The sequence below is a fragment of the Protomyctophum bolini genome (genome assembly GCF_963924005.1).
Source record: "Protomyctophum bolini genome assembly, chromosome: 5".
NCBI lineage: Eukaryota > Metazoa > Chordata > Actinopteri > Myctophiformes > Myctophidae > Protomyctophum > Protomyctophum bolini.
The window spans coordinates 22494476-22508811 of record NC_137866.1 but is presented as its reverse complement, the minus strand read 5'-3'; the positions used below and the strand labels follow the sequence as shown (position 1 = coordinate 22508811).

At 43.0% G+C, this 14336-nt stretch overlaps 1 protein-coding gene across 2 annotated transcripts; it reads right to left on the bottom strand.

Annotated features, from left to right (window-relative positions):
* Positions 1 to 3234: 3234 nt before the first annotated feature.
* On the bottom strand, positions 3235 to 8619 carry zfp64 (zinc finger protein 64 homolog (mouse)). Of its 2 annotated transcripts, none has more exons than XM_080763754.1 (6): positions 8405 to 8619; positions 8016 to 8168; positions 7688 to 7834; positions 7407 to 7469; positions 5844 to 6095; positions 3235 to 5286 (listed from the first exon to the last, which is right to left on the bottom strand). In XM_080763754.1, the coding sequence occupies exons 1-6, from the start codon at positions 8424 to 8426 to the stop codon at positions 3866 to 3868; spliced, it is 2058 nt and encodes a 685-aa protein (XP_080619880.1). In that variant the 5' UTR covers positions 8427 to 8619; the 3' UTR covers positions 3235 to 3865. The 2 variants fall into 2 exon arrangements, with proteins under 2 accessions (XP_080619880.1, XP_080619881.1); XM_080763755.1 differs by having other exon boundaries at positions 8016 to 8165.
* Positions 8620 to 14336: the final 5717 nt, after the last annotated feature.

The following is a 14336-nucleotide window of genomic DNA, read 5'->3' as shown; positions in this document are numbered from 1 at the left end:
TAATTGGAAATGACAAGTTGGCTTTGAAAACGTAATGTTAAAGCACAAACCTGTGACTGTCCTGTCCCTCCAAACATTGGCAATGTGGACGGAGATGACAGATGATACAAAGCAACGTGCTGACGTTAAAATACTCAGAGGTTGTCACAAAACGATGCATGCATAAAGTAAACAAAAAAACTTCTGTCTAGAGCTTGAGGACGGACCTGATAGCACAGGCAAAACAAATATGTTGCCAAATGTTTTACCCCATCTCTCAGCTCGTACTGCAAACGCAAACCATCTACCCAAAAATAGGAGTATCAGCAAACAATTGGGTAATTGTTCCTCTTTCAATGCATGGCACCGTGTGTGTACGTGGTCAAAACATGCATTTGTTAATGGGTAGTGGCACAGAAACAGGACAATAAAACAATGGCAAAATGTCTTTTGTTACTGAATCACAAAAGCTGATAGCTGCTTATTTGCATTCACAAGATCACACCGAGCGCTCATTTCCAAACAGTGAAACCCCACATCGTTATAAAGGACGTTGTAATAATGCCACTATATACTTCTGTGTTTGTTTCAAAGGACTACTGGAGATACTGTAGCATTCCTTTGACCATTAAAGGATTTTTATAGGCTTTGGTCAGCTCACTGTGGCCATCCCCATTGGCTCAAAATTATACTTATTTTTCTGCCCCCTGAGGACTGCTTTTAAACCACTGCTTTCAATCTTAAAGAAACAACAACAAAAGACCCTGTCAGGGTAATGCTTCCTGACAACCCAAGATAGACAAAAAGACAAAAACAACACCCTAAACACTCAAATGCCAAATCTAGGAGGCAATACTTTCAGGACAAAATGGTTAGTAAAAAAAAAAAAGAAGGCTTAACTTGATTGATTAGCAAGAATTCTATAGAATCAAACAAGCAATCACTCAGATCAGACAGTAAACTTATTAGGTCAAAAATAGGCTAAATTTCAATGTGGAATTCACTGTTAGACTCTACAAATAACCTAACCTCATTCAAACACATTGAGCACATTAATTTGTCTTTAAATCTGGTTGGCCATCAAAGGAACCATCATCTTCTGTATTTCTCTCACATAGACAAAAAACTATTGAATAGGAACAATTAGAAAATAACGTAAGTGTCATAAGGAATGAAAAATCACTTTAAATGTCAATAGTGCTGTCAGAGTGAAAAGATGCTAGCATCGGAAAAACAAGTACATGTCAATTCTGGGCCAAACAGTAAGGCATTCGGGACGGGAGAGCATGTTGTGTGCAAACAAAGCAAAGGTGAAAATGTATTACTCTATTAATCCAACACAAAACAAGGGACAATGCAGAGAGATTGCAAGTGGGAAGCCGTTGGGAAGGTGAAGAAAGGTTTCTAAAAGCAGCTTGGCATTGCTCTCAAGGCTGCATAATAGGAGCACTATAGATTGATGCACAACTTTATCTCTGAGAGGAGTGAAATTAATTTATAATTAAATATTTCCACACCATCAAGAGTATTTACCTCATGTTACTAATGATCATACGTAGTCGATAGTGCTGGTCATTCTCCCCCCCATCCCATCACCTGGACCTCTCTGGATCTGTTTATAACCAGAAGGAAAGCATAATTTCTTTAGGCAGCTGTGAGTGGAAATTGCTTTTTAAGGAGACATTTATGACCCCATTCAAAGGTTGACATCTCAAAACACAGGAAGGAAGGAACTGAACTATAGTGCCATACAGTATCAAGAGATCAAATTAAAATTCCTGTAGCCTATCTGACAAAGCCCTCAGACCTCAACACCTTTACTGAAAACAGAACTATGGAGTGGGTCAGCCATTTCTTCTTAAATATACCTGAAACCCCCTACCGTGCATGCACTTAACATATGTTAACATGTCACACCCATCATTATACATCTGACACTCAAAAACCATGAATCCAATTTTGAATTTATCACAGTGACGCAAGATTACACCATGGACCCGTTCAAAGCTTCAGGAAGGAGCACGTTTCTGTTGTAGCCTGTAGAGAAAGCACTTAACCCAGCTATGATGTCTCATGCAGAATGTGAGAGGGGGGGGGGCTGCCGCTAACCTACGTCCTCCTCAAGGGTGCTTGGAATTAGTGCCTGGAAGTCTGTGAGATAATAGATCAAAGAGATGCATCAGAGAGCAGCGTTTTGCTTTTCCTACATAACTAGGTGACCATATTTTTGAAACACCCCAAACAGGGTCCAGGGCCATAATCACCTAAGTTACAATTTTAAAAAAGTAGTGGAAATAGACGTTCTACAAGATCACATGTTGTGGTACAATGCGTCCTGAGCTTGTAGACGTGCCATTTTTTACATCTGTTCACCGTATACATAAGGCTCATGCAAAATGGAATTTCACAAGACTTTCACAATAAGGAATACAGATTAAGTGCATAAAACAGCCCAGCCCACATGCTGCCCAAAATGGGATTTCTCATGTCATTATCATCATGTGCTGTAATATGCTGCACCTCAAGTTGCTGACAGTGCATGTGATGTAACACACATGTGTATCACATTCAATCAATATGTCCAATGCAGAATCATGCTATCATATAGTGAGTGGGCTGATAACCTTTCCTCCACTCTAATTGGCAGACATCTAGTACAGAAAGGTTTTCAATATCATGTTTTACATGTCATCTACGGGTTTCAATTAATTTCTTTGCTTTGTTTGTATATAAGCTGTCTTCCAACCCATTCAAAATGTTTTCCTTTTAAAATGTTAAAAGGCATTAATTAAAATTACCATAGTTTGTGGCCATCTAAGATCAGGAAGGGGGACTTATGTAGGTGCAACCTTCACTTTCTTTACTGTAAGTGAATCTAAAAGCAAATCTTGGTTTTAGAAATAGTCAGAATAGCTCACCAGCAATATCAACGTTGATTCTATTCAAGTCTACTAGGAGCTGAGCAAGGCGTTTAGAAACCAAAGACGGTGATATGGTCTCATAATGGCATCTGTGTCCATGTTTAAAAATGTCCAAGAGCAATTGCAGTGGGAAACACAAACTTTGAACAATCTAAGCATAACATTATCTGAGGCCAAACCATAGACGGGCCAAACACCAAATACAAAGGCAAATTGTATTGCCTTCGCATGCTCTGCTGCCACCCTCTGGACAAACTGGATAACTTCATTACATAGATAAAATGAGAAACAAGCAATTGTTTTATTAATTGATGCATTCAACACCACTTCTGTTTTTGCCCTAAAACATAATATATGCTTCTGCGACAAAGTGCTGTGTGACTTGACAAAAATAACATATTTTTGACATAAGTGTTGACAGTGACAGCACGTAATTCTCATCGAAGCAGAAATGTAATTACGCAAAAAAAAAAATCATACTTAAATTTGATGCCTCCAGGACGAGAATACAAAATGACAACTTAAAAGAGAGAGAGAGAGAAAGACAAAGAGAGAGAGAGAGAGAGAGAGAAATTAAGAATCTATGTCCAGCATATAAAATAGTGAAAATATAGAGTACCACCTCACAATGAGTTCCATCGTGTTCACTTTCTGATTGGCCTACATGTTTATTTGAATGTCATAGTTTAAGAATGAAAAACACGAATATTCTGTCTTGGATTACAGAGCTACCATTATTCTAAAAGCTGAAACAGAATCATGTTCTCCAAAGTAACGATAAGAGTGAAGCTGTCATTACATTTTGTATAGCTTGCACAGTCAATGTCTAGGCCTTGGCGTTCATACTCGGCCTCATGAAATGAACTCATGAAAATAGCTTACGATGCAACTATTGTATATAGGCTAATATAGCTTATTAACCCCCCCCTACCCAAGTCTTTGTGGGATGCCCTTCTATGGGCATGCTATTCAGAGTAGAGGGTTTGAGGGGCTAGCTGTTCTAGTGCACTCTGCTGCCCTGATTGGGCAGATATTATTAGCGGAAGGCCGTGAATGACCACACCGTGGCCGCCCATGCTGACGTTTGGCACCAGCAAGCCGTCGTCACCACAGGGCAAAGCGCTGTCTCTGTGCACCGCGGAGACGGTGTGTTTGGACGCGTCCTCTGACGAACCACCGGGAGCTGCAGCCATGGCCGCCAAGGTGGCGTTGCCTTCCGTCACCACGGTGACCTCGCTCCCACCCTCCTGGATCAAGGTGTTGAGTCCCTCTAGGTCCGAGCAGGACGTTATGAAGGTCTGTGACGTGGCACCACTGGGGCCGTGGTGTGAGGCGATGGTAGTCTGCAGCAGGGCCCGGTGAAGCCGACTGCTGCCGTTGTCGTCGGGGCCGAGCTGTGTCAGGAGGACAGTCTGTGGCACCATCGTGCCTTCCGTCGATTGGGAGGAGCCGAGGTGTGGCATGGGCGCTAGTAAGTTGACCTGCTGCAACATGGAGTTCACGACCATGTCCTGGCTGTCGGGCGTTAGCAGTACCATGCGAGGCTTACTTTGCTGGCTGTCTGCGCTAGGCCGCAATAAGGGGCTCTCCTGGCCCAGAGGGTGGGCGATGATCACCTTGAGATCTGCATTGCAATAAGAGGCAATAAGAGGCTCAGCTGTGACGGGGACTTGATGCTGGGCGCTGTCCTGCGAGGGCACGGCGGGATCCAAGTCAATGTTAGTGGACTGAGTGGTGACTTGAAGCTGCAGTGGATTCTGGCTGTCCCGGTGCTGCTTGCGGTGGCTGCGCAGGGAATCCTCCCTGACAAAGGACGCGTCACACAAGTTACAACGGAAGGCCCGCGCCGCATCCAGCTTGGCCCGGTACCGTGAGCCTAGGGGTTTGGGAGAATCCCCTCCCCCAGATTTCAGCCCCCCTCTTCCACTTTTACCACCACCACCACCTTTCTCGAGCCTATCCGAGTGGCACTTCTTTTTGTGGATGACAAGGTTACTACGCTGCTTGGAGGCGAAGTTACAGAAGTCGCACCGGAACGGACGCTCTTCCGAATGGATCCGCTCGTGGACTTTGAGTGCCCCTTTGCTGGAGCAGGAGTAAGTACACTTGGAGCACTGAATAGGCTGTGTGGGTTGGTGTTCTCGCGAGTGGTGCCGCAAGGTGGTTTTGTTGGCACACTGGAAATCACAGTCGGGGCAGCGGAAGGAGTTGTCAGTGCCGTGTTTGATCTGGATGTGGGATTTCAGGTTACCTTTCATGGCACAGCGGTAGTCGCAGAAGTCACACTTGTATGGCTTCTCGCCGGAGTGAATCCGAACGTGCCTCTTCAGGTCTGAGTTGATCTTGAACTTTGCGTCACACTGTGGGCATTGGAACGGTGCATCCCCTGCAGAAATGTCATAATAAAACAAGACTTGAAATTATTTTAACACACACACACACACACACACACACACACACACACACGCACACACACGCACACACACACACACACACACACACACAACCTATAGCTAAGACCCGGCCTCTCCCACTTAGACACTTTCCAGCCGGGCTCATTCTTTCCAATGTAAATATCATGGAGTTTACACATTAAATACTGGTTCATATACTGGAACCAGACCTTCAAAATCTCTTCCAAATCGGTCAACAAGGCCTGCCATATGCATTGTAAAAATATGTGTGTGGCATTTCTTTTTTAAAACAGTGTTTTATCAGATAGGAAAACTATTGGTGGAGAGGTTTGTCTAACCCATGTTATGCTTAGCTGTGATTGGACCATAGCAGTTTGGGGAGGGGCTTAGCTTATGTTCTTTGGAGTGCCCGGTCAAGCTAGAGGCACCATGGATAATTGTGGGCAGGAACTTTACCCCTGTAACACCTGGACCCCCCAAACTCTTAGAACATCGTGAGACCAGACCAGCAGGACGTTTAAGAACTCACCAGTGTGAGAGCGGAGGTGAACAGTAAGCTGGCTAGAGTTGCGGCTGGCATAAGGGCAGATCTGGCATTTGAAAGGCCGCTCGTCGTAGTGGATGCGGAGATGCTTCTTCAGACTGCTGCTGTCCGCTGCCGCGTAGGGACAGTATTTACACTTGTGCGGCTTCTCTCCCGTGTGCGAGCGGCTGTGCATGTTGAGCTTGTCTCGCCGGCTGAAGCGCTTGTGGCACAGCTCACACTCAAATGGCTTCTCACCTGAAGACGAGCGACACAGGTAGCAAAACACAAGATGTACATCAATGACCTGAAATCAATCTTACTCAATAGACTATTGTAAAACCTTGAACCCCCTATTTCAACTTTTTATATACGTTTTGTAAATGAATGCCTTCTTCTGCATGTCACACAAAAGTAGTGACTATAACTGAAACTGATCTACAAGGTCACAACACGTTTGCAGGCTTGTGACCTAGCTAGCTATTTTCACTATTTTAAAATGTTTTAAGACAGTAAGACACAACATAAACACACTAAAACTTTTGTAAACTTGTTTTTGAAAAGTCCTATACAAATAACAGAGAACAAGATAGGGCATAATAATAGTGTGGCATCTATGTAAATATCAGACATCATGTGGCGAATCGCGATGATATTTAGTTATCTCCACATTTGGGCAGTTCAAGACCAATCAAGTCCCCCATGGACTTCCAGTATAAAATTACAGTTCAGAAAAGTAAAAAATCTAATGTGAAAACAAATGACTGCAATCCCAAATCACTGATCCGTCCAGAAATTAGGGAGGTAAATGAACCCTAGACCAGTGGTTCCCAAACCATTTCATGTCAAGGACCCCCAAATTGACACTAATTAGCCTGCGGACCCCCATTTGAAAAGATATGCCAGGGACCCCCATAAGAGAAGATTTGTATGGCTCTAGCAGTGCTTCTCAACCCGATTCATTTCAAGGACCACCAGCTTGACATGCATTAGGCTAACGGACCCCCATTTAATGACGTCATTGTGTCAGAGAGAAGGATATCAAATGGAACACAACCACCCTAAAGACTAATCATTGTGTATATTCCTGCACTATACCTGCATCAAGTGATCTTGGTACACAGAAGTTGATCTATTGAAGATTCCGACCTTCAAAGTACATAATTTTTGTTCTGATTGTATTGCTGTATCGTTGTATTGTTCTTTCTGCTTTGGCAATGTAAACGTATGTTTTTTCATGCCAATAAAGCCCTTTGAATTGAATTGAATTGAATTGTGTCATTTATATCTCCGAGACCCCAATTTATATTGTAAAATCAATGTTAATTTAACTCTGAGAGTGTCATCTCTCGAGTTAAATGTAAAACAACACTCTCTGAGTTTACAGTCCCATAAGAGTCCATTTGGTTCCTAATGATCATTTAGCTGGGGACCCCCTGGAACTCTCTGAAGGACCCCTAGGGGTCCCCGGAACCCACTTTGGGAACCACTGCCCTAGACAGACAGGCCCGTCTAGTAGATGTCTTGCCTCAGAGGGGCCACGCCGTAAAAACACTGTCATCAACATACCCGTATGAGTCTTGAGATGCCGCTCCATATCTTTTTGGCCATACTGCGTCTTAAAAGTGCAACCTAGAGCAGAGGAGATATATTGTATTTTATATCATTAAAAGATGACAGTGAAGTGACAATCTAAGTCAGTCAAGACTTAGATTGACCAAGACTTTTTAATACCTCAAAATATAAAAGAAAGAAAGAAAGAAAGACCATTACTGCATCAAAATCAACAAACTGTCCAACAGTTTTGACCTTGGTTGGCAGCTGGTTTGAAGGAAGCTTCAGCAACTCACCTGAGAAACAGCAGCTGTGCCTCTTTGAAGTGAGCGCTGTTTTTAATTTTTTAGAAGGTGTCTTCTGTGCTTTGGTCAGGATCTTTTTGACACCTCTCATGACACAGGTCTGATAGGTTTCCTCAAAAACAAACTCTGTGCTGGAATCTGATGAGAAAGAACAGCAGGTGTTTGACTGCAACATCCTAAACAAAAAGTGCAGTATTGGAAAACGAACAGATTTGCAGTTTTGCAATTTGCATCAGTGGGGTTTTCAGAGTCAGACATAAACCTAAGCGTTAAATTATAGGATCAGATCTACGGCTTGCAAACAGATTCCATACTTTACCTGTAAGAGTAGTGGTGGCCGATATGTCAGGGGTCGATATGGGGCAGTCATTTTGCTTGTGGGCAAGAAAGACTTCAAAATTATTGTACTGTTGCTTGCAGAAACCACAGATGTGGATATCTGGGCTAACCTCCAACACAACAGAATGACCTGCTAATGACAGTGGAAGAGAGGGCATGAAAAATATCATTAAACAAGTTGATATGGCCTACTACGAGTCGACTGTCGACTATGCATTACATCATGTAAACGGATTTGAAGCAGACCTACATGCTGCACAAGAATGTTGTTGAGCACGTTGATTGTTATGACTTCATAGTTATATTGAAATGTCAACCATTTTAATCAATAGTTAATTCTCGATAACGTTAGTTAGTGTGACTCCTTACCTTCGGTGTTATATGTTGCCATTTTGCACGCTTGTTTTGGTGGAGATCAGCTCATTTTCAGGGTCCCAAAACAGCTAAAACGTGACTTACCCAAAAATAAAGCAAGCCAGCGCAATTTTCATGCCTTTATGATAGCGAACGCTGCGACTATATAATGTCTACATCAATGCCAAATGTACGGATCCGATTCAAGTCACTTCTTTTGGCAACATTGTAAACACAGCTCGTTTTTTACGACAGCATTGGCAAGTTTGCGGCGGTGGGACAGTCTGGTCTGGCCGTGGAATCAATCACACGACCATTACTGCCACCTATTGTGCAGGAGATCGTCTGAATGAAAACCATGCATGCATGCTTTCCTTGAAGGTTTGTAGCTCATAAACAGAAATGTGTAATGTAACGTTAACATATTCATGACAGTTTATACATGATGTAAACAAATGCTCTGCATGTATATGTGAATTATGCATATTGCCGTATTATTATTACATTATTATGTGGCTGGAAAGGTAACGCACACCTGGTTTGGTGAGGTGCACTGCTGACTGTTGACTGTTGACAATTTTAAAAGGGAGAGGGGAGAAGTCGCACTTACAATCCTGCCTAGGCCGCTTATTAACCAATAACATGGCTTTTACTCAGCTCAGCTGTAGTATCTTTGTAGAACTTCCAGCTGTAAAGTTAATTCGGCCCAATTTGGGTCAGTTAGCGTCGAAACAAAAGCATCATTTAATTTGCCTAATATATATTATGCTCTCCATCGATTAACTGTAGGTCACTCGAGTGCTAGGCTACGGAAACCCAGGCGTCGTCCATCACACAAAAGTGCGTGGAATTTGAGTGATTCTGGGTAAGTGAACGAAAATCCCCCCTTTTTTTTAATACCGCAGAACCCCTGTATAACCCATGAAAGTGACATGCAGCAGGGCTGGACTGAGACAAACCAGGCACAAGTCAAACTGTAACACCGGACATTTTCACGGAATTTGGCCCAGACTGGCCCACAACAACCAGCAGATACTTTACTGACCTTTCGGGTCGAGTAAATACTTGAAAAACAAGCCCTACACCACCACATTTACAGTAGGCCTACAACTGATACACAAGTAAAGTAACACAACCAACAGACAATTAACTAATTTAACATTTGTTGAGTCAGTACTCAAGGATTAAAACAAAACAAAACATAGAACAGCTGTATAAGAGAATCAGGTGACAACATGTTTACGAAACAAAAACGTTTTTTAACCTGCTTTTAAAAATGTCGACTGACTTTTTTAAAGCCAAAGGCAGGGCATTCCACATAGTAGGAGCAAGCACTGCAAAGGTCTCCTCACATTTGTCCAATTTAATTACACTGTTATAACCAAGTGATTTAATATATAATTGTACTTGTAATTGCTTGACTATAATGTATATGCTAATTGCATTCCTAGATCACCAAAACATGGGGTATAGTAATGCTTCGTTATTGTTCAAAGGCTATATAAAGTCCAATAAACAGTAAACAGTCCAACAAAAAAGTAATGGAATCTTAAGAACTGGCATATTCTAATGATTGCCCGGGATACCTATCCCAAAATGAATGTGTCCATGTGATATGAATGTGAACAGCAAATCACATGGATGAAAGCAAATATGACCAGTTACATCACAAATCAAATCATTCGATCATATCAATCCGTTGGTCGCGGCGCCCCTTGAAGCGCAGGCCAGCGCTGTCATGTCTGTCCCGGAGAGCTCTGACATGTCTTACCTTTTTAGACACCTATATAGAAATCTTTCTGTCTCTCTGTGACCTTGCTTAAGCCAAGGTGAACACTCAAACTTACTTGTCTACCGTGAATAATGGAGGATCGAGTAATGGCCTTTCGCACAAATCATGACAATAAACACATTTTTGGGCCGAAAAAATAATCAGAAAGAAGGAAAAAAAAGTGTTGTACCCTGCCCTTTTTTCCGTCTTTCTAGTTATCTGTTCCGCCCCCCCCCAAAAAAGTGTTTATTGTCATGAACTGTCAACTCTGCTTCTTTTTGGAAAGTCTATGTGGAAAATTAATGGGGAATTATTTCCTGGTACCCTCGTCGTTCTGAAAAGGGACGGGACTATACAGCTGAGATTAGGGGTGGGTCCCGAACCTCGGAACCAACCCGAACCTCGGGACCAAGCAGGTACCGAACTGAACATGCAGGCGAACAGAGATGAGAAATGCTGTGTCTGGAGACACAAACACAAACACACTTCAGTTCTACAGACACATAAACACACTTCACTTCTACAGGGCTGACACTAAGGTCTCAGAGACGCTCAGAGATGTTCTACTTGCCCAAAGAAAGGTATTGCCCACTTGCCCGAAAAGGAAATGGTCCAATATAAATGACACTTACGATAACAAGTGAATACGTACTTCAAATTTATGTGAAATACCTAAATAGCTATGAATATGACTGTGCGTCCCCACAGGTTTGCAGCAGTGACCATTGCTCTTATTTTACATTCCACAGACCAGAAGACAGAGTGTTCTGGCCACGTTCAGGTGTTTAGACAGATATCTGGTGTTGTGTTTATAGACGGTTGCGTCCACTCAGGCCCGTATTAACAATGGAACTTTGTGGAGCTTAAGCTCCGGGGCCCGCAGCTTGCAGGGCCCTGTGTGAGACTATATCAAATAGCTGTTGCTTCCGTCGAAACCGTATTCATAGTCACCGATTTCAATGTGACGCAACACAGGAACCCCAGCTAGTGTTTTTGGTCGTCCAACAGTTTCTTAACCACTCTGTGGGAGAGGAGACTCGAAAATAGCAGATCCACCGTCAGGGAGCAGCCTTATAACTCTATGGGAGCAGGGGTGGTAGTGCTGGCGGTGCGCTGGACGCACATCAGTGTTTCACTGGGCGTGAAAACAGAAAAAAAGGGTTGTTCTTGATTATGTTACGTGCACGTGAATCACATGATTTGATTTGGTGTATAGCGCCAGCAGAGCCGGATCTACCGTTGGGCTAAGTTGGGCTGGAGCCCGGGGGCTCCAGCATATTTGCAATCCAATTCAAGCCTGCCTGCCTCTCTCTCTCTTTTTGGGGGGGCTGCAGGGTACCCCAAAATTACAGAAAAATGAAAACAAAATATCCGTCCACGACCGAATCGCGGGCCACGTGGTAAGGGGGGCCCACTCTCAAATGAGCATTTTCTGGTCGGGGAAACCTGAAAGCAAACTCCACCTGCCCGAAAATGTAACTCAACTGCCAGGGGCAGGTGGGCAAGTAAGTACATTTTATTTATAAAGCACCTTTCGAAACAAGGTTACAAAGTGCTGTACAGTGGACACAATATAAAACAATCAAGTTCAAAACAAACATAGTTGTATGCAGCTCCATTTTCAGTGACAGGTCCTTAACTTAATTGCCTGCTTGCCACTGTGAACCTCAGGAATGTCCTTACACTGACTTTCCTGTACTGTATGATAAAAGGAGGCACCGAAATGATTCCTTCACTGCCGAAGCAGCAATCCTGAGAGACAATGGGAAGGCACATGCATTGCAAACAGGCAATGGCATGCACCTTGTACTAGTGCATATGCAACTTCTAGGGTCCACACAGAAACATGCCAGCCCCCCCCCCCCCTCAGGTTCACATTCATGAAGCCAGTATTTCATTACCTCTGGTCTAAAAGAAAATGTGCCCCTCAAGTTTTGGGGGTGTAGATAAATGTGTGACTGACAAGTCACACATTTATCTATGTAATATTAATAAGCCTTGATTTGTTCATCACTTCAGGGTAAGAAGAGGAATTGGGACATTTCATTGGTTCAAAGAAAAGAGAGGAAGATAATTAAATAAATAATTAAACCTGCTTGACCCGAAGAACATCGAAATCACGTGCACGTAAATCCCAACACAAACTCGTTTACATCAAAAGACCACATTTACACTCAGATGGAGTAATTAAAGAACGACTTATTTCACCCCGGCAAGCAAGTGGAGAATGGGCCGTTCACAACTTTGATCTTAAGTTCGCACACACAGACAGACAGACACCCCCTAATCCAGGAGGAGGCTTCTTTTCTCCACTCTTCATTCTGCTGGAGACGTCTCAGTATTGTGCTGTGTGGTGGTTTGATCATTTTGCTGTGCAGCCAAATACGTTCTGAGGTACTCAGTAAAACCCGTTAGTGTTAATTGACAAATGGATAAATGAACACTGAGGATTTTAAGGTTCCCAGTGCTAATCGTCTTCTAATGAAACGCTGCCAATGCTACAAGACATCAAAGGAAGATTATTTTGTCACTGAAATACGTTTCGATACCAGTTTAAAATTCCCCTGCCATTTTTGTGGAATGATCTGCTTATTCAACAATTTACGCCGGGAATACAATATCAGTTGGACATCCAGCTGTGCCAGTTCTAATTTGTAGACACTCCCCGTTTCCCATTCATTGAGACACCCCCGTATTCACTGAGTGATGTAATGTCCCTCTTTTCCCCTGCGAGACAAGGGCAACAATGGGGGGGAGCGCCTCTGTCACATTATTTTCCCCCACTGAGGCACGCCAGCTGCTTACAGTTCCTTAATGGCTAAGAGCTGTCACAAGCCATCACAGCCCGCTGCCACACAGGAGAGGCAGATGCTTTAATTGCACAATGACTTGTAAGTTGTCAACAGCAATTATACCAAGCCTCCACTAGAGTGCACCCAAGGAACACCATTTACTCAAGAGATCGGCTCATATTATGCTGGACACCAGTGGGGGGAAAAACTGAACTTTGAGCATGCTTCTGTGAATAATAGAAATAGAAAATTGGTTCTAAGAATACTCCTAGCTTAATGATTTAGGTGTGTGTTGTGATGAGTTGGGTGGAATTGTCAGCCCAGCAGCCCAGGACCCTCCGAAATCATATTTATACATAAAATATTTACCTAGGTATGTCACCTCAGGGCCCGCTGCTTACCGTGCTGCGGCAGGTCGTGGTGTGCGGAGTTTGAGTAATTTTACACATTACTAATTCATGTCATATATTTTTTTCCCTTTTGTGTGATTCAGTGGAGGCTCATTTGCAGTTGCCATTCTGAAGATTATCATCATCAAGACGAGGAAGCAAATAAGATGGTGAGTTCAAAGTCGTGCCGTGGCCATGCCTCTGCCTGCATTGTTTCAAGTCGTGCGGAAGATGTTCTGTTATATATACACACACAAAAATAACAAAAGACTGTGCAATGTACATTAATAATACTGTAGCTATTTCTATTTATAGACCAGCCCCCTATCCCATCCCTCAAGTTATAATCAAGCGACACAGAATCCAAACATTGATGGTACCCTTCTATTAATTACATGTCAAATTGGGTGGGAAAAAATAAGTCCCCAAACAAGCCCTGCATGTTTGTTTTGAGCTGCAAGACAAATTATACACACATGTATGAATTCCTTTGGTCAACAGCTGCCATCTCAGCATCAGATAAAACAGACCCAAAGTCTGGAAAGCATCAATCCACTTTATCATACCGAAAAAGACGGTGTGCATACAGGGGTGCTTTAGCATGTCGTACCGTCGTACGATGGTGTGGCAGTGTCCTAAACCAAAAATAGCAGATCTATAAGCTTTCAACGCATGTTGTGAGCTTGTAGATTGGCTACTTTTAAGCAGGACACAGTTGTACGACTAAGTATAATAACACATATGAACATTGAACAGTGCACACTTGCACACAAAGGGAGCACATGCTCACACGCAACCAGTGCGTTGTCCTCTTTGTATCCGCCAACTGATGCAGATGATGGGGTTGCAGCTGATGAGTAGAGGGTTTGCATGGCTTCATAAACAATATCCAGTTCTGACTTAGATTATACGTTGTTTACTCCTTTACACTGTAAAAATCCCCAGTCAATCATGGATTCAAAAAGACCTATGGTCCATTTTTACACTACATTTTT